Source organism: Camelus ferus, chromosome 11 (genome assembly GCF_009834535.1).
Source record: "Camelus ferus isolate YT-003-E chromosome 11, BCGSAC_Cfer_1.0, whole genome shotgun sequence".
Classification (NCBI taxonomy): domain Eukaryota; kingdom Metazoa; phylum Chordata; class Mammalia; order Artiodactyla; family Camelidae; genus Camelus; species Camelus ferus.
Genome location: NC_045706.1, coordinates 50202163 through 50220844, shown reverse-complemented (window position 1 = coordinate 50220844; position 18682 = coordinate 50202163). Strand labels below are relative to the sequence as shown.

The 18682-nt window shown below is 45.6% G+C and overlaps 1 protein-coding gene across 1 annotated transcript in view; it reads right to left on the bottom strand.

The window, feature by feature from the left end:
* Positions 1-18682, bottom strand: part of LOC102508038 (core histone macro-H2A.2) — a 43252-nt gene that overhangs the window by 10571 nt on the left and 13999 nt on the right. Inside the window, exons 2-5 of the mRNA XM_032491545.1 lie at positions 14967-15197; positions 4054-4160; positions 2438-2635; positions 1272-1382 (exon numbers count right to left, since the gene is read on the bottom strand). Of these exons, the coding sequence (XP_032347436.1) occupies positions 1272-1382; positions 2438-2635; positions 4054-4160; positions 14967-15138 (588 nt within the window). The 5' untranslated portion in view covers positions 15139-15197. The remainder of the gene's footprint in view (positions 1-1271; positions 1383-2437; positions 2636-4053; positions 4161-14966; positions 15198-18682) is intronic.

Below are 18682 nucleotides of genomic sequence, written 5' to 3'. Positions count from 1 at the left end.
CAATAGGCTCTTTTGAGCTCAGTGGATTTAATGTTCACTCTGAGGTGAGCAGAATGCCACAAACCTGCCTCCCCTTCCAGCAGCAGAACAGGACCTGCCCTCCTCCTCCTTTCCTTACAGCTTATGCCTTCATTTCCAACCCGCGTGGCCTCCATGTTCGGGGTCAGATTCTCTGAGTAGCTCCTGCAAGAAGCTACTCAGTTCCCTGCATTCTTTCCAGAGCAGCACAGACTTTTGGGGGCAGGGATGCAAAGGCAACCACTCTGCTTGGGAGAAGTGATGGGCTCCAGGATTCTGGCCCGCCTACGTCTGGCCATCTTGCCTTTTGGGACCATATGCTTGGGGCTACACTTGTGAGGTGCTGCCCTCTGTGTTCATGGCTGAGTGGAATGGAAGGCATTCAGCGTCGTCTCCCATGTGAGCTAGAACTTCCCGCTCCCCTAGATCAGGGAGAAAGCTAATCATCACATAACCACGGACTGCCCCCGGAGTGGACATAAATTCCACCTCTTTGCTTCCCTGCTTCCATCAGTGATGAATTAGCAACCCACCACGTTTATGCTCTTCTCAAAACACGCTCTTCCCAATCGCCTCGACAGAGGTTCGTACTATTGTCAGGCTGCAAACATTCGCAATCCGAGATGTGATTAACTGACTGTTTCCGCGTGTATCTTATTTCAGCCCCAGTTGACTTGGGAGATAAATTGTCTGTTATGCTTGTGGGAATGAATTATTTGCATGTCTGGCTGGGCTGCTGTTATGCTGCTGAAAAATGTTCAAATGTATAACCCTGTTTGTTTTCTGTCTGCAGTCTAGAAAGGCAAGCAGACTGAATTATTGGCAAATAATTCATCTCTAACACAAGGGATATTTGGGGAACATATCTTTCTATTTTCTGCCTTTGAAAAATGACATGACACCATATAAAGCGGGCCTCCCAAAGGCTGGTTGAGAAAGCTAGCTACGGATATTTTGGTAGGCACAGAGGTAACTGGGGCACAGAGACAAGAAAGATACTGACCAGAAAGATCCACTACGTGCACGTCTGGCTGACCACTGTCAGCATGAACAATTCTCAGCACTAAAGAGCCTGTTTTTCCTTACAATGCAGACATTGCCATAGCTCTTTAGTTTAAAAATGAATAATTCAAGACCAGGGTGAAAGTCGTATTCGGGGAGGAAGGGATGAAGGAAGCATCATTGCTTGTGAACAGTAGGTTATAAAAATGCAATAGTGTTTTACGGCACCACGTTACAATCCTCTTTGTTACCTTCTGCCCTAGAACAAGGCTCTTAGAAGACAAGATGGTGAATCCATCCCCTGGCCCATCTTCAGAGGTGGAATTTGAAGTTCCTTCTTTATCGCTGTCCTTTGGTTTGGACTGGGTAGAAATCAGAAGAACAGATGAGAAATAATCCAGAACAAAAGCCCAAAGTGGCTTTATTAAGTCCTTCCCCTGGCTCCCACCAACTGGGATATGAAAGGAAGTGGTCAGGTGTTAAGTTCTGTTATTCTCAGCAGAGGGAAGCAAGAGACAGCAATATGAGGAAAAGAAAAGAATACAGCAAAAAACAGAGTGTGTTTAAGGGGCTCACATGTACCCGTGGTCCTCACTCAAACTGGACATGGGTATGTTATTCTTGGTCTTTTCAACACCTGCAGCTTCTGATAATAAGCCAAGTGGGGTCATTCACAGCACACTGCTCAACCTCCCTTCTCCCCAGGATTTCCCTGGGGCACAGTGGCTGAGAAATGAACTCTTATATCAACTTTTTTGCTATCATGGAGGACTGTGGAATGAAAACTGACTAGCTCTGAAGCAGCGCTGTCCAATAGGACTGCCTTCCCTCATGAAAATGGTCTGTATTTGAGCTGTGCGGGGCTGTTGAGCACTTGAAATGTGGCTGGTACAACCAAGGAACTGAATGTCATGTAGTTTTAATTAATTTAAATTCAAATTTGAATAGCCACATGTGGCTAGCAGTTGCTGTACTGGGCAGCCTCTGAAAGTATTATAGGTGGCCTCTCTAAACTATAGCTCCTTAGCGCATCAGATTATCCAAAACACCTGAAATGCCATTGCACTCAGGCCATCTGTGGGAGGCTAGATTGGTTTCAGGGTGCAACCTGGAGCTCTGGGGAGAGATGGAAAGCAGAGTCCCAGGCCAGTATCTCTCACTTAAGATTTTGGTGGGGGCAGTGGAAGGGATCTAGAAACATGGAAACCACCTCTGTTCTGGATTTGGAAACCTCTGGGAGACCCTGCTTGATGATCTGAGCGCATCTCAAAGGCTCTTTATTCTCTTCCACAGACATTCTTATCATTTTCTCAGCACCAAGCTGAGGCCAGTTCCCGGTCCTTCAGGGATGCTGGCCACACCCTCTTCTTTGGATTGTTCAACTTCCCTCCTGTTCTGTGACAGTCCCTGGGCTCACCTTTTTGGACGTCCGTGGTTTGGCAGCCTTGGATTTCTTGCCCCCCTTCTTGCCCGACGTGGCCTTCCTTCCTCTCTTCTCTGGGGGAGGGGAGAGAATAGTTTCCGACTTGCCTTTGGTCCCTCGCTTTTTGGCCAGCAGTTCAGGGTGAATTCTGGGCAGGACGCCCCCGCTGGCAATGGTCACTCCTTTTAGCAGCTGAAGAGAGACAACGTATGAGCTCAGACAGCAAAGAGCTTGCTGGTTCTGGATTTAATACAGTTCTTTTTCTTCAGTGGTGGGGAGAGATGATATTTATTTATTATCATTATTAGTTTTTTATTTAACAGAGGCACTGGGGATGGAATCCATGACCTCGTGCATGCTAAGACCTGAGCTACACTCTCCCTCCCCTTAATACAGTTCTAATTGTTGGCAAAACAAGTGTTAAATCTGGTCTCTGCTTTCCAAAGAAACCGCATATAATACACGATTTAACTGGCTTTCCCTGTCACACGTGTGAGCTTTTCTCTGTAGGTATCAAGGCATCCTGTGATCTTCTACAGAAAGCAAAACAAGCAGAGCAAAATGAAAGCATATAGAGGCTGGAGCCAGCGATGTTGCCCAGAGCTCTGAAATTCCAGACATAACAGAGGATAAAGAGCTTCAGACGTGGGAGCACAGCTTGACAAAATGAGGTTCAAAGGTTAATGTAAGGGCTAGACCCAGTTAACAACAGACCCATGGCTTTCACTCTCCTTTGATCATGAAAATTCCATCAATAAAATATGTTTGACCATGTACCTCCTGATTGATATGTTTACTTTAACTAATCGACATGAACTGCCACACATACATTCTACACCCTATAGCAGCTCTACGCCAAGTGTGGTCTGCAACCAGGGCTGCTCCACAAGCTATCAGCGACCTGTCTGTGACAAAAGGAGTACAGAAATCATGAGGAAGAATCTAGTCAATCGACAGTTATTGTCTATCTATTGGATCTAGTAACAAAAAAATTGTAGCTTATAGTTTATATGGTTTTGGTTTTAAACTTTTCTAGTAATTACTTTTTATTGTATTTTTGGAAATTATCCATGATGCATTAGAAATAAGAACTGATTCTTCACCACAGACAATTTGAAATAATAAGATTAGAAAATTAATATAAAGTTCTTACATTATCTACCTGTTACCTTGCACAGATTTGGCGGGGGTCGGGGGTAGGAATTCACTCGATTTTGGAGTCAGTTCTAAAATATAAAGGGTCAGTTTTGATATATAAAGAAGGACACATCTGCCCTCATCAGAATAAATCGCCAACAAAGTATGGGCGAAGAAACTGTAAAGAGAATAACATATGTGCATTGCACCTTCCCCCGGCAACACACAGAGAGGAAAAGAAGTTCTGGCCAGACTGAGAATATATAGTGGGATCTATTCCAGACACAACTCGATTTTGAATGTAAATGATGCAGCTAGCAGAACCTATTCTTCCCTTACATGATCTGAATTTTCCAGTATAAATGTGCCTGGGCACTGAAGCAGGAAGGACTTGTAGCCAGCCGGGTCCCCGTGCAGTAGCAGGGGACTTTGGCAGGCCCATTTCGTGGTTGGTGTCAATGCTTCATACGTACCTGATTGAGTTCTTCATCATTGGCAACTGCCAGCAGGATGTGTCTTGGGGCTATCCGGGCCTTCTTGTTGTCCCTTGCGGCATTCCCAGCCAATTCTAGAATTTCCGCTGAAATTTCAAGGGAGGGTTAATAGGCAATCATGGAATGGGGTCTGAGCTTTCCAAAGCTTTTCTTTGGAAATGGTCTTTGAGTTTGATCACTTTTATTCATTTGTGATTTTTACGTGTGGGCCTGGGAAGAAATCCTGAAAACTGAAAAGAACTCAGGTCACAGACAAGTAAGATATTTTAGCAAGATCTGACATATGACCCTGTGGCAAAATCTTTTAGTTGCCCTCGACATGAATTCTCCCCCATCTTCCTTAGTACGTGGACCTCTGATGTTTTGCTGAGCCCATAATCACAGGAATGAAGACAGCATATCCCAGCCTCCCTTGTTGATAAGTATGGTCATGTGACTAAGTTCTGGCCAATGAAAGGCAAGCAATTGTGTTGTACGGTACTTCAGGGAAGTGTCCATCAGTGAAGGGACAGTGCCCTTCTTCCCTTCCTACTGGTGGACGGAGGACACGATGGCTGGAATTTGAGCAGCCATCTTTGACCAAGAGGAAGAAGTTGTGTATGATAGAGCAACAAGACAGAAGGAACAGGAATCTCACGACTGTGGAGCCTTCTTACCGACCTGGACTGTCTTCCACAGACCTCTTTTGTATGAGAGAAAAATAAACTCTCTTGTTCAAGCCACTGTCAGCAGAAGTTAATCCTGACCAAAACAGAACCCTAACACAGAACCTGAGTTTCTTTCAGTGTGCAGACAGCCATCATCTCTGAGGAGAATAGTGATGTAGGTAAAGCCTGTCTTTTGTACCATTGAGACCCCTTTCAAAATCTCTTTTCCTTCTTCACTTGTTGCCCCTGGTCCCTCTCATCCTAAAGGAAAGTGGGCAGGAAGAACTTATCGGACAAGGAACTGCTTAACCTGAAAAAGGAATTCCTAATGGGGATACCTCTGAGACCTGGGGAGGGAGGTTTGCTGGGACCCAGGGGTTTTCCACATATCCCTCAGGACTTAAGCATGGCTCCTTGGTACATGTGAAAGAGTTGACAGAAAGGAATATTCCTAAAACTATTTCACATACTATCAAAGTTTTTGATTAAAAATTTTAAAAAATCTATAGAATTGGTTTATACCCCTGAATGCTTTCCCCTTCCTCCTTTGTTTTTCCTTTCTTTCTCAATTTTTGAAGGATGTTCTGCTAAATCAAATTCATCTGCCTTCAAAAGTATGAATGAACCTTTAAAGAAAAACTCCTTCCCTAGAGGAAGGAGGTGATATGCCAATGTGTTGTCTCACTTATACGTGGGGGAAAATTGTAATGTGCACGTGTGCATGAATGTGTTGTGCGTCTGTATGTGTGCAGGCCGGTGTGTGTTGGGGGGATTTGCTGGTACAATGGCATAAATACTAAACACTAAAATTAACAGGCGATTCTGCATGAGTCTTTACAATCAACCTAATTTCAAACAAAATTGCACGTGCAATTGCCATCATTCATAAAATCTATCGCAATAAAATAAAAACCTGGCATAAGTGTGCCATATTAACTAAGCAAATGTGATTAACGAAAAATTAGAATAAAATAAGCATTAGAGTTAAATATTTATATGGCATTTCCATAATGAAAAGCGCTAAATCACTGCAAATTCATTCTCACAACATCTTTTCCAGGTTATTAAGCAAGGAATATTGTGTTTACCAACAATTCGTTTATATGGTCACTGCGTTTTCTGAATCAAAGATTGGGGCACTGTACTTTGAGAAGGATAAGCAAACTTACTGAGACTGGAGGACAGAGTATTTGAAATTAATGCTGTATTAGATATGTGGTTTGCTGCATTCAGACTGCTGCCCAGCCTCTCTTTCTTTTAAAAAGGGTACCCGTCATAAAGAAGTGTAGTTACAAAGCTTTCACCAGTAGGCTTGCTTTATGACTCTAGGTTAAAATGTACAGCTCCCCCCTGAACACAATAAAAAGGAGTTTCCTGTACCTGCTGATCCTGGGGGCCCCACACCTGGAAGGAAGGAGCACAAAACTCACCCCTTTTTCCAGATGGGTGGGAGGGGTCAAGGAGCCTCCCAGTTTTAAGCTTCTGAGCAGTTGAATATAATTTTGCATCTTGGACCATCACTGTCTTGTCTCTGTCACCTGCATTTAGAAGGAGCAGTTAAGTATCCTCTCAAGTTCATCAAATTAACCATCAGCATGAGAGGAAGAGCTAATGGGAAGCCCTACATGCTTGCAGCCCTCAGGAAGCCCCTGAAGGCTAGGTTATTTTCAGCTTGACAGACAGATGCACAGACGCTAGATGCACAAACGGAAAATCTGCCGCCGTCGAATGCGGCAACAGGGAGAGGCTAAAGGCAGCGATTCAGCAGGAGGCACGATGCTGCCACACGGGTGAGGCTTGACCCCAGAACTAACTCTTTTGAAATCATTTATAAGAAAGAAAACCTTGATCAGGGGCTCTAGTGCAAAAGAAGAGGTAGAACTTTTTTTCCTTAAGGAGAAAAAACTTAAGACTACACAGCAGAAAATCTAGACCAACGAGTTCTTTTCTCTGTTGGATGTTTAGTCTGAACATTCCTTGGGTCAGACTTCACCATTTAAATGTCTGAAATAACATTAATCATGATTAATATTTTCAAATGTTGCTATAAAAAATATATTCACCTGAACTATAAAAGTTTGCTACATTCTTGAGTGATTTTATTGATCTTGGGAACACAAGTATCCTTGTGTGAACTGGCAATCAATAGGAAAACTGAATTTATATAGCACACATTTGTTTCACTGCAAATTTTGTGGGAAGATCATTACTTGGTTAAGTGGTGGAGATTTCCACAGAAGTCTAGAGACTTCTATAGCAAACCTCTCACTTCTCACAAGCCACACTTCCAGCAATAGTAACCATCTGGAATACAGCTGAGTATTTGATAGTAAAAAGAATGATTTCTGTAGCCAAAAAGGATGTTGAAAAGCTCATCACGCACATTATTTTGGAAGAGCCTGTATCCTCTCATTTTGTACACAATCTAAACCAACACTGGATAATGCCAGCCACAGGAGATGGAAAATAACACACAGTAAATGAAGGCTTGGGACAGAAAATATGAGTGTCTCCTTCCCCGGCCTCTGCTCACTTGTTCCATTTTCCCACTAGGTGGCAGTGCCCCTGGGCCCTCTGCTCCGCTCAGGCCATGCAGTTTTCTGGGAAACCCATCCATTCACGATTCTAGCTTCCACTCTCCTTCCCATGTCACCAAATCTGCACCTCCAGCCCTGCTGGGATGTCACCTGGTAAATCAAACTCACCACATCCCCAAATCCAAATCACTCCCGGAAAAGAGCTCCTCCCACCAGTCTTGGGACTGGCAGCTCCATCCACGCACAGACCTGGGAGTCATTCCCTACCCCTCCCTCTTCTTCGCCCTTTCTTCTCCGGGCCTTGTCACTCTTACACACCTTTGTGCCTCTTCTCCACACTTGTTGCCATTATCCAAGTGAAGGCTCTCTTCTCTTCCAGCCCAGGTAATTGTAGTGGCTGTCTAAGTAGTTTCCCTGCTCCCAGTTTTGTCTTCCTTCAGATCCATGCCAACAAGGGCATTACTGGCCCATGGTGCCTTTGTGCAAATTATAAAAAGAAGCCCCTTCTTCAAGATACTTTACTTCCTTGATTTAGTTAGAACAAGACCCTTTTCTGCCATCTGCTGGAAATACTCATAATAAATATACAATTCTTTGAGGTCTATGTGAATGATACTTCCTTTAGGGTGTGTCCTTGTGCAGTATACAACCTGCACAACCATACATGTGGTCCTGGCTGCCAAAGTGATCTTTTCAAAACACAAATGTAAAAAATGACAATCATTAGATTAAAAAAATGCTTAGTGTCAAATGGATAGACTCCATTTTCTGGAAATGATGTATAAATGATAGGTTTTTTGTTACACAATGCTTTCATAAGGTGCCCTGAAATACAACCCTGTTTTAAGACCTACTCATCTTGTCAATTAAAAACTTATTACAGAACATTTTCTCATCATAAAAAGGATTATAAATTACTCATTCTCAGTACCTTACATTTACATTGTATCTATTGCTGATGAATACAAAATTCTTTTCCAGAATCTAGGGCTAGCTTTTCCAGTCCATTTTCCCTCACTTACATTGGAGATGTCAACTGGGTCAATATTTACAGGTTGACCAACTGAAGTATGAATGTGATGTTCATTCTGGGAGGCTTGTGGATGTCTCGGGTGGAAGGGACCTCCCAGGTGAGCAGGTCAGTGTGCACTTGCTGCCGGATTGTGCAACCTCCTCCAGCAAGCGGGGACTAGAAACACAGTATGGTCTAACATCATGATGATGTGTGAGCCCGGGGCTGGCCACGGCCCTTCTCAGGATAAAGGCTTGTGTGAGTGGGGTGGTGATGGTGAAATTTACCATTATAACCATTTTTAAGTGAATAACTCAGTGGCATTAATTACATCCACAGCATTATGCAACCATCACCACTATCTCCAGCACTTTTTCATCATCCTGAATGGAAATGCCATACCCATTAAACCATATCTCCCCATCCCACCCCAGCCGCCCCTCAGCCCCAATAATCATCATTCTAGTATCTATGAAATTTGCTACTCTGTGAATTTTGAGTGGAATCATATAATATTTGTCCTTTTATATCTGGTTTATTTCAATTTACTTTTGCAAAAAGTCTTCAAGGTTCATCCATGTTGCAACATGTATCAGAATTTCATTCACTTCTATGGTGGAATAACACGCCATTGTACGGATATACTGCGTTTTCTTTATCCAGTCATCTGTTGATGGACGCTTGGGTTGTTTCTATTTTTTGGCTACTGTTTATAATGCTGTATGAACATTTGTGTATAAGTATCCGTTTAAGCCCCTGATTTCAATTCTTTTGGGCATATACCCAGGAGTGGAATTCCTGGATCATATGGTAACTATATATTTAACTTTCCCCCCCAATTTTTCAGCTTTACTACTATATATTTAACTTTCTGAGGAACTAACTAAACTGTTTTCCACAATGACCACGTCATTTTACATTCCCACCAGCAATGTACAAGGGCTTTGATTTCTTCACATCTTTGACAACTCTTGCAACTTCCTTCCTTCCTTTTTTTTTCTTTTGTTAAAATAAAAGCCATTCTAGTGGGTGTCAGGATAAGGTTTTAAATGCATAAAATAAAACACATAGAATAACAAAGAAAACTGATGACCCTTAAATATAGTTTCAAAGTATAAAAAAACCTGGGCTATAGTAGTCTATGTGCTTCTTTATTAATACATTAAATAACAAAGTCTAGTGGCAGGTTTAATAACTACTGTGATTTGGAAGCAAGGATAAGTGTAAATGATGGTCTACACGTTGATCACAATGGGAATACAATAAGCAAATGTCAGTGATTTCAACTGGTGAACAGTCTCAGGGGTTGCTGACACCACTGTGGTTTGGTGCCCACATTCGTAAAGGAAGGAAATAATACATTTCAGGTATGGTTAGTGAAACTAAAGGTCAATCTAAGGACCCAGGCTCATTTATCTTCCGTGTCACACCCTCTCCTGCCCCCAACCCCACCAGCTGTCATCTCTTCTCTCCCTTTCTTCTGGGCCAAATCCCCTAGAAGAGTCCCCACCTCCCACTCCTGAACCCACAGCACTGTGGCTTTAACCCCCATGCCCTCTCTGTTCTCACCAAGGTTGCCACAACCTTGAGCTCCTTAGATCTGTGGCCCTTGCCTGGTTTCAAAGGCGTGACCCCTAGGGGTTACTGACTCCCACCTCCTACCCTTGTTCTTGGCACTGGACTCCTACCTCTTTCCTCCTTAATCTCTGGCGGCCCTCTGCAGCTTCCTTCACCACCCTTTCTCCCCTCCCTGGGCTTGCTGGCACCCCTCAGAATAGATCCTGGGTCCTCCAGTCTTGTCACTGTGCTCTGGGTGATCTTATTCCCTCCCATACCCCACAATGCCCACATCTGTACCTCTAGCCACAGCCCATTCCTGGGCTCCAGACACACCCAGCAGGTCTTCACTCGGTAACAGCAGGAGCCGCACGCACTGAGCTGCTACCAGGTGCCTGAGGCAGTGCCAAGCACTTTGCAGGCATTATCTTATGTGGTCCTAGCAGTGACATGAGAGTAAAGCAACACGACTAACGGTTCATAGCTGGTAAGTGGCAGAGCCAGGATCCCGCGTTCCTAGTCACTCCACCCTCCTGGGCATCTTGGAGACACCAAACCCCCACAGGTCCCCAGCTGAGCCCCTCGCCCCACTTCTGTCTCTCCTCCCTCGTTTCCTATTTCAGTTACAGGCACCGTTCTCCATGCATCGGCTACTTTCCTCTTGGCCAGACTCCTTACACGCATTCTCCAATCCTCTTGATTCTGAGTCTACACCTCCAGTCCTCAGTCCGTGGCAGCTTGGTCTGAAACAAAGCAGCCAGCCCAAGGCTGGAAGGTCTGTGCCATCCTTGATGCCCCTCCCCTTATGCAGTCCATTACTGAGCAGAGCTGGCCCTGTCCTCCAGACAGCTCCCGCATGTCTGTTTCTTCTCATCACCCCCACTGTGAACCCCTCGTCCTGGCCACTGTCAGTCAATTCTCAAAAGTGACTCTAGGTGAGTGTAGCTCAGTGGTAGAGCGTATGCTTAGCATGCACGAGGTCCTGGGTTCAATCCACAGTTTATAAAATTTATAAATAAACTTAATTACATCCCCCCACCAAAGTGACTCTAAAACAGCCCCCAACTGGTTTCCTGGACTATGATTCTGCTTCCCACCAACTGTTCTCCACCTAAAGCCCAAGCGAGGCCCCCAGAATGCCACCTCCTCCCTTCGATGCCTCCTCCTGGTGTGTGTGTGCAATTCTCAGGTGGCCCTCAAGGACCTGTCCCCCCCACCCACCATCTCATCTCCCACTCTTCCCATTTCCCAGCTGTGTCCCAGGTACATGGAAATCCCTCCAGTTTCTGGAAGGGGCCACATACTTCCTCTAAACCTTAGGTTTCACTCTGGTTCCTCCCCAACCTGGCAATCAACCCATCTGAATCTAGCTAACTCCTATTAATTCCCCACCCTGGCTGCCTATCAGAATCTTTTGGGGGAGCTTTAAAAAGTCCTGATGCCTAGAGGTACCCCAGAATCTCTGGGAGTGAGATCCAGGTATCAGGACTTTAAATCAATCACTTTGAGAAAAACCAGGATTGAGAGCCTGGTTTAGGCCGTAATAGCCCTTGCTTTATGTTAGGCAGCCTCCCCTCTACTTCCCTGCCCACATGCATGTCATCTTCTTGTATTGTGTTTAATGCTCGTGGGCCCTGCTAGAACATAAGCCCAGAAAAGGCAACAACACAGCTGTCTGCTTTCCGTTGTATCCTCAAGGCCTGATCCAAAGGAGAAACTCGGTCAATATTGTTGTCATGAATGTTGAAGGTCATTTCAAGGGTGACAGGAGACTTTCACACTTTGAACTCTAAACGAAATCAATTCTTGCCCCCTCCAAAACAAAACAGCTAACAAAAACCCCACTCTGATTTACTCAGCAATGACCTGCAATAATGATTCATTCCTTCGCCTTAAACTCCTCGTCTCATTAAAATGCAATACATCCCCCAAATATGCCACCTTAACGGAATTAGTCATTACACTTTGCCCTGAATGATTTCATCAGCTCTTAATAGAAGAGAGAGGAGCAGAATTACCATTTATTGAGTGCATCCTACGCACCAGACATTTTACATACATTGACTCATTAATGGAGTTAAATGAGCTAGCTGGTAAATTGATAAACCAGATTTAAACTGACATCTAAGCCCCTGCTCTCAGCTCCAGTCTGAGTTTGGAGGGGAGAAAAAGCACAAAAGGAAGGGAAGGGAAGGACACAGAGAAGACAGGCTGGGTTTGGCCAGGATTTGACCCAGGACGGTGCTGGATGCCGGGACTGGCCCTGGGGACGGAAGATCATTGGCAAGGGCAACCTTCCAGGAGCCCATTCTCTCTTCTCTTACATTTCACATCCAACTTGTCAGCAGATATTGTTGGCTTTGCCTTCAGAATATATCAGTCCTCTGACCACTCCTTGAAATCTTCACTGCCCACTCCTGGGGAAGACCCCGGGTCTCTGCAATTGCCTTCCTGCTGCTTTCCCCGCTTCTGCTCTGTATCACCCTCCCCGCAGGGTCAGATCCCTTCTGCTTCTGCCCAAAACCCTCCAGAGCTCCCATTATAAGCTCTTACCCCACCAGCCCATTCTGCCTCAGGCCTCATTTACAGTCCAAGCTCCCTCCCTCCCCCAACTCCAGCCCTCTGTCCCCACCGCTGCTCCTCAGCCTCTCCTTCCCTCTGCCCCGAGGGCCTCCCCCCAGACTTCCACATGCCTCCTCCCTGACCTCCTTCAGATGCCAGCCCCTCAGTGAGGCCTCCCCTCAGCTCCCTGCTTCCTGGAACAGCCTATCTCCTCTCCTGCTTTATTTGTCTCCAAGCGCATATCACTGATGCACCGCATACACTGCACTCCTTGCCTGCTGTTTCTCCCTCCAGAATGCATTCTGCTTGAAGGCAGGGGCTCCTGTCTGTCTTGGTCTCTGCTGTATCCTCAGTGTCTTGGATGACATTTGGCATATAGCATGTGCTCAATAAATGTTGAGTGAATGAAAGATTATGAGAAACAGGGTGACATTCTGCTTTGAGAGACAAGAGAAATCTTTCAGGATGTGCTGGCTCCAAGTCCAGAAAGTGACATTCAGGCTATAGTATGCATTGCTGTGAGGTCTGGTGGCTCTAATCCAAGATAACTGAAGAAGCATATACATGGCCCAATGCTATTATCAGGGAAGAGTCTAAGGACTTACTGTGCACACTGACGGTTAGATGCTCAACAAATCTTTGTTGAATGAATGAAAAGGCAAACATAAGCTTTTTCACCTAATATACCTGAACCAAAGAAAAACAGAGTCGCCAACGGTTGAAAAAGCTACATTTTATCCTATTATGCATGGTTTAGATGTTCGCCAAGTGGAGGCACAGGAAGTACTAATTATTTTGATGATACAAACATTACAATGGGGCAGTGAAGTGAAGCAGAAAATGTACAGCTTAAGGTTGAAGGACCTCAGGGAACCCCAGCTCCCTGCTTGGAGGCTGTGGAATCTCTGGGTTACTTAAGGTCTTCTAGTATCAGTGCGTGATATGGACCTAATGGGTTGTTTTAAAGCTTCAGCCACCGTTTTCAAAGTTCCCCCTCTCCCTCCAAGCCAGGAGATTTTCCCTTCAGATTCCTGGATCCAACTCCAGACCCAGTGGGTCAGACCCCCGGGGTGCAGCCAGGAACTTGCATTTTAAACAAGCGTCCTCCAGGCTTTAGACCTGCTGCTGAAAGACTGCCTGCAATCTTGCTTCTCCCCGAGGCCCCTGGGCCAGCGGTGTCAGCATCACTTGGGAGCGTGTTACAAATGCAGACTCTCAGGCCCCACCCCTGACCTTGTTGACAAGATCCCTGGAATGATCTCTACTTTGAAAAGGACTGCTCCACCACACTTGATTGGTTTGACTTTCAGGGCTCCTCAGCCCTTCTCTCCAACCTTCTGAAGGATCCTCCTGAAAACCTTCTAGCCCAAGAACCAGCCTTTCATTTCACAAGAGAAAGACTCAAAATGCTGAGGTCTGCCTGACGGAAGTGCAGGGGGAGAAGGCGGATCACGCAAACCTCTCATCGGCAAGTGCTGCTGGGTGAGCAGGGAGGACCAAGAGGACAGAACAGGACCCAGCAGCTAAAGAGGAGGCAGCGGCCGCTCTTGAGGGAGAAACAGGAGGGAAGGAGGGATCTGGGGACAGAGACTGGGTCCAGCCATGCCCCCGGGGGTTTTCATGCTGTGGCTGCAGGGGGCTCAGCTTCCCAGGTACACAGCTTGGGGAGGTTTGCTTTTTACCCCGTGGACTTACCCAGGATTTAATCCTGGTGTCTGAGGAATTTGTTAACCTTGGGCAAAGTCAGAAACTTGTTGTTCATGGCTAAAATGACCCCTCAAGGAACTAATCACATTTCTTTATACATTTTTATTCTTATATATTTTATATCTGTGTGTAGATATATATATTTAAAAGTAGTCTCTGTATTGTGAAGTTTGGTTTCTGTTTAACAAAGACATAGGACAGCAACAACAAAGAAGCTTAAATAGAAAGCTACCCAACTATATAAAAACATACACAGCAAAAATGTCATCATTTAGTAAAAAAATAATTTTAACAACCAATAAAGGAAACAATTTCCTATGTACCCACTATAGACAGAGAACCATCTCTGTGAGGGGGAGTCAAGTTAGAACGTTACAGGCCTCACAGAGCAGCTGCCGATGCCTTTGGTGCCGGGGTCAGCATTGTTTATGGATGTTGAGTCCCAGTTTCAATACAGCAGGAGAACTGATGTTTAGTGGGGACACAGGTAAAGGTGGAGACCCCTGCTGCAAAATGACAGCAAGCCCCATCTTCCCCATAGTTTGTCTTCTGCAGGAACCCAGAAATTTACATGTTCCGTTTGTCTACAGCAAGACACACTTTCTTTGGGGCTGGTCTAGAAAGGCCACTTTATTGTGGACTCTCTTCCCTCCTTGTTGGTCCTCTGTTTCTATGCCCTCTTCCCTCCTGTAAAGCCTTCAGGAGTTGGTTTTAGCCAAGTAGCCACGCTGAAATCCCATCACTGCCCACAGTGGCCTTGAGACAGCCACAGGGTGAATCAAAGCTTCCTTGCGCAGCCTGTGTGAGGAGGGCCACACAGAGGGAGGGTAGGATTTGGGAGTGGGTCACCTGCCTGTGGGGTCACATTACCTGCCAGGTATTCGATGACTGCGGCCATGTAGACGGGAGCACCCACGCTGATTCGGTACTTGAACGTCCCTTTCTTCAGGTAACGCATCAGCCTCCCCACTGGGAAGATGACCCCAGCCCTGGCTGAACGTGACAGCTTGGACATTTTCTTCTTCCCGCTCCGGCCCGACATCTTGCCTCAGTTTCCCTCTCAGCTTGCTGACACGGTGGCCTCCTGGCACTAAGTCAATGCTGGAAAGGAAAGATGGTGGGGTGAGGAAGGGCGACTGGCTGACATCTTGGGAATGGTGGCACGGCCCTAGAGCCCAGATGACACACCTGAAGGCCCTGGGGAGGCAGCTGAGACTGGGCTGGCCCTACAGGGTGCTGTGGGAGGGCGGGGAGCTGGGCACCGGCAGGCCCACCCAAAAACAACTCCCCGCCCTGTCAAGCTCTCAGTAGGAAAGACCATGAAACTGTCAGGAGAGAAAGAGCTCACAGTCTTGTGGTCAGCCTCCACTTCATCATCTCCAGAACCTGTGAATCTGTGACTTGCATGGCAAAAGAGACCTTCGAGATGTGATTAAGCAAAGGATCTTAAGATGGGGGCGATGATCCTGGATCATCTGGGTGGGCATAATGTAATTGCAAGGGTCCTTTTAAGAGGGAGGCTGGAGATGAAAGCAGTGACAGGATGACAGGAGGAAATGGATTCTCCTCGCAGAGGCTCGCGAAGGAACCAGCCCTGCTGACACCTTCGTTTTAGCCCATTGAAAGTGACTTTGGACTTCTGACCTCCAGAACTGTAGGAGAAGGAATCTGTATGGCTTTAAGCTACTAAATTTGGGGGTAATCGGTAATAGCGGCAATAAGAAAACTAATATGGTTCCTCTTTGCCCTAATTTGCTTCTGCCTCTTTTAATACACAGTACAAACTTGATATGGCCACACCTATCGTCATGGTTAGCTTTGACCAACAACTCAGATTTGATGTACACTTGTCAGTTGGAAACACTTTTCTCAGTTCTCCAATAATGTAGCATTCTTAAAAACAGAAACATGCCAGAAGACGCATTTTTATTGAACATGCTAATGCAGAGTAAGCAAGCACGGCAAATTAAAAGCCATAAGGCAACCCAAGCTTTTGCTCCTTGGGTTGAGGAACCCAGGCTGATTTGGGGGAGAAACTTCAGAATTAGCACAAAGAGGTGACTTCAGTACAATTCACTGAGAGACATGTATATGTCACTGTTATTTCAGGAAGCTATCTTTTGTGTGAAGATAAAATAATTATATACTTCTGAAAAAGTCTTTGTAAGCTAAAAGTGATTCAGAGAATTGTAAGAGAGCTTAACCTGTTTTTGGAGGGAGTATTGTCACCAAAAAGGGAATCGAAGCTAGAATAAATAAAAGTAAATTACAAAGGACAGATGAGCAATGAAAAGGAAACAGAAAAGTTCTAGGAAATATGTTAATGAATTAAAGCTCTCTGGCTCAAGGGCAACATCAGTCTCAGTGGCCACATTCTTTGGGGGTGGAAAATGAGAAAATCAAAAATTAATTAAAATTGGTTCTGTCTGTTGATGCAGCCATCTCAGATTTTGGCTAGGTGAGCTTACCAACAGCCAAGATGGCAAGGAAGAGGCCTAAGAAAATGGGTAGAAATATTATGGGAGAAAATGCTAAATAAACACATGGCTGATAGGAATGATTCAAACCTGGGATTTATTTAGTCTGGATGGAAGAATGAACACAGAATTTAATTTTCCAAAGCATCCAATTACTCCATATGACTGAGGAGTGTTTTATAAAAGCTAGGGAATTAGCAACAAACCCCATTCTCAACACCCTCTTATCCCTGAGGCGAATGATTCGGGTTGGAGGCATTTTACTACATACTTCACATAAATTATTTTTGGATGCTCATATGTACTTACTACACTCTTATTTTATGTTTCATTTTACCACCAAGAGATGTAGATATTCATCAAAGTTAAGTACAGGCAAAGATGAGCAAATAGCCTAAGAACATGATCCCTTTTCACAGTAAGGCATAGGGATAAACCAGTATCACCGTTTTTAGAACTTGCACATTTCTGCGCTTTTGCTGTGAACTCTCATAAATCCATTTACAGCTATTCTCTCTTTGATGAAGCAAGCAGCTGCATATTAGGATTATAACCATCAATTCATGCTGAAAAAACTTAGGTCAGGCGTCAGTAACTGTACAGAATATCCGCTGGTGGTCAGCCCTGTCCCTGGGGACAGGGGACACGTACAGCAACGTTAAAGGGTCCCTGTTCTCAGGGACAGCTACATGGCACATGTTGGCTAGCCGGTGGTGGTGTTCAGAACGGAGGTGGCCCCTGGTACAGCGGAAAGAGCTTGGGGCCAGGCAGGAAGCCCTGGGCGTGGTCCCACCTGTAAGGACCAGCTGTGTGAGTGCTGGGTGTCACTCATGTGGGCCTCAGCTGTAAAACAGGGAGGTGACTGATGGATCCTGAAAATCTCTCTGGTCTTAAACATTCCAGCTTTTGGAAATGCACCTTCAATGGTTCTGGAAAAGAAGCTTAGTCTCTTTAAGAAGTGAGTTCTAAAGAGGTAAGAGCCTGTGCGGGTGTAGAAAGATATGTCAGTACTGGTGTCACCACAAAGCCAAGTATGTGCTTTTTTGCAGTTACTGGTAAGTGGGGGGAGGGGAGGATTAGAGGTCTGGTTGCTGAGGAAACCACCTGCAAAGCCCGTCACAGGATGGACACGCTCTGTGGATGCGATGTGCGCTGGATGGTCATCATCTCTCCTGCAGAGAGAAAACCCCAGGGAGTACGGACGCCGCAAGAGCGAGCCGCCTCGTCCCCCCATCTCCAATACGTTTTTCTCAAATGAAAACAGACAGGGGAAGACCAGGAGTGTAGGATAAAGCCACCCAGGGACTTTCCCAATGTCAGCCGAGTGGAGTTACAAATTGCCCTGAAACTTGGAAATCAGGGCTGGCCCTAGAGGGAAAACAGGGGACTTGAGGGGGTTGATGCCTAACACGTTCATGAAGATAAAACAGCCAAGAAAGGAAAACCAGGGTTAGATCAAATGGAAGAACACATGCGCTGAATACTGTAAACAGTAATATTCAGGAATCACCCCCAGCACAGCACTTTGTTATAGGACTTTCTTTTTCTTCCAGACTTGCCTCTAGGTTAGGGCCTTAGAAAGAGCTGTGGATGCAGCGCCATTAGCTCAGCCTAAGCCTGAGACCGACTGTTACATGTGCTTTAGTAGAACTGGAGCTTTCTTGGTGCCTGGGGACCCATCTTTTCAGACGTCCTGCTGAGTGCAAGCAGCTGGGTGCCTGACTCCCGGCCCGAGGACTGGGAGGCCCCTGCACATTGGAAGAATCAGACCACCTCCGTGGACCCTTCAGAGCAGCAGAGGAGGCTCACAGCAGCCGACATGTCACACCTGCCGGAACCATGGATGGGGGCAGTGCTGTGCCTCCTTGGACCCCTTGAGAGAAGACCCTGCTTCCTAAAGCCCACCTGCCCCCCAGCCCGTGCTGGAATCTGCCTGGAGTGGTGAAAATGATAACCCCTAACTTCCTTCTTTTCCAGGCCAGCCCTTCCCCTGACTCTGTGCAATCTTGGGAAATCAGGAGTTAAACATTTTGAATGGGTTTTACCTACTTTCTGTGATTTTGAATCTTTGCATAGGGCCACTCATTGAAAGAGAAAAGAACTATTGCA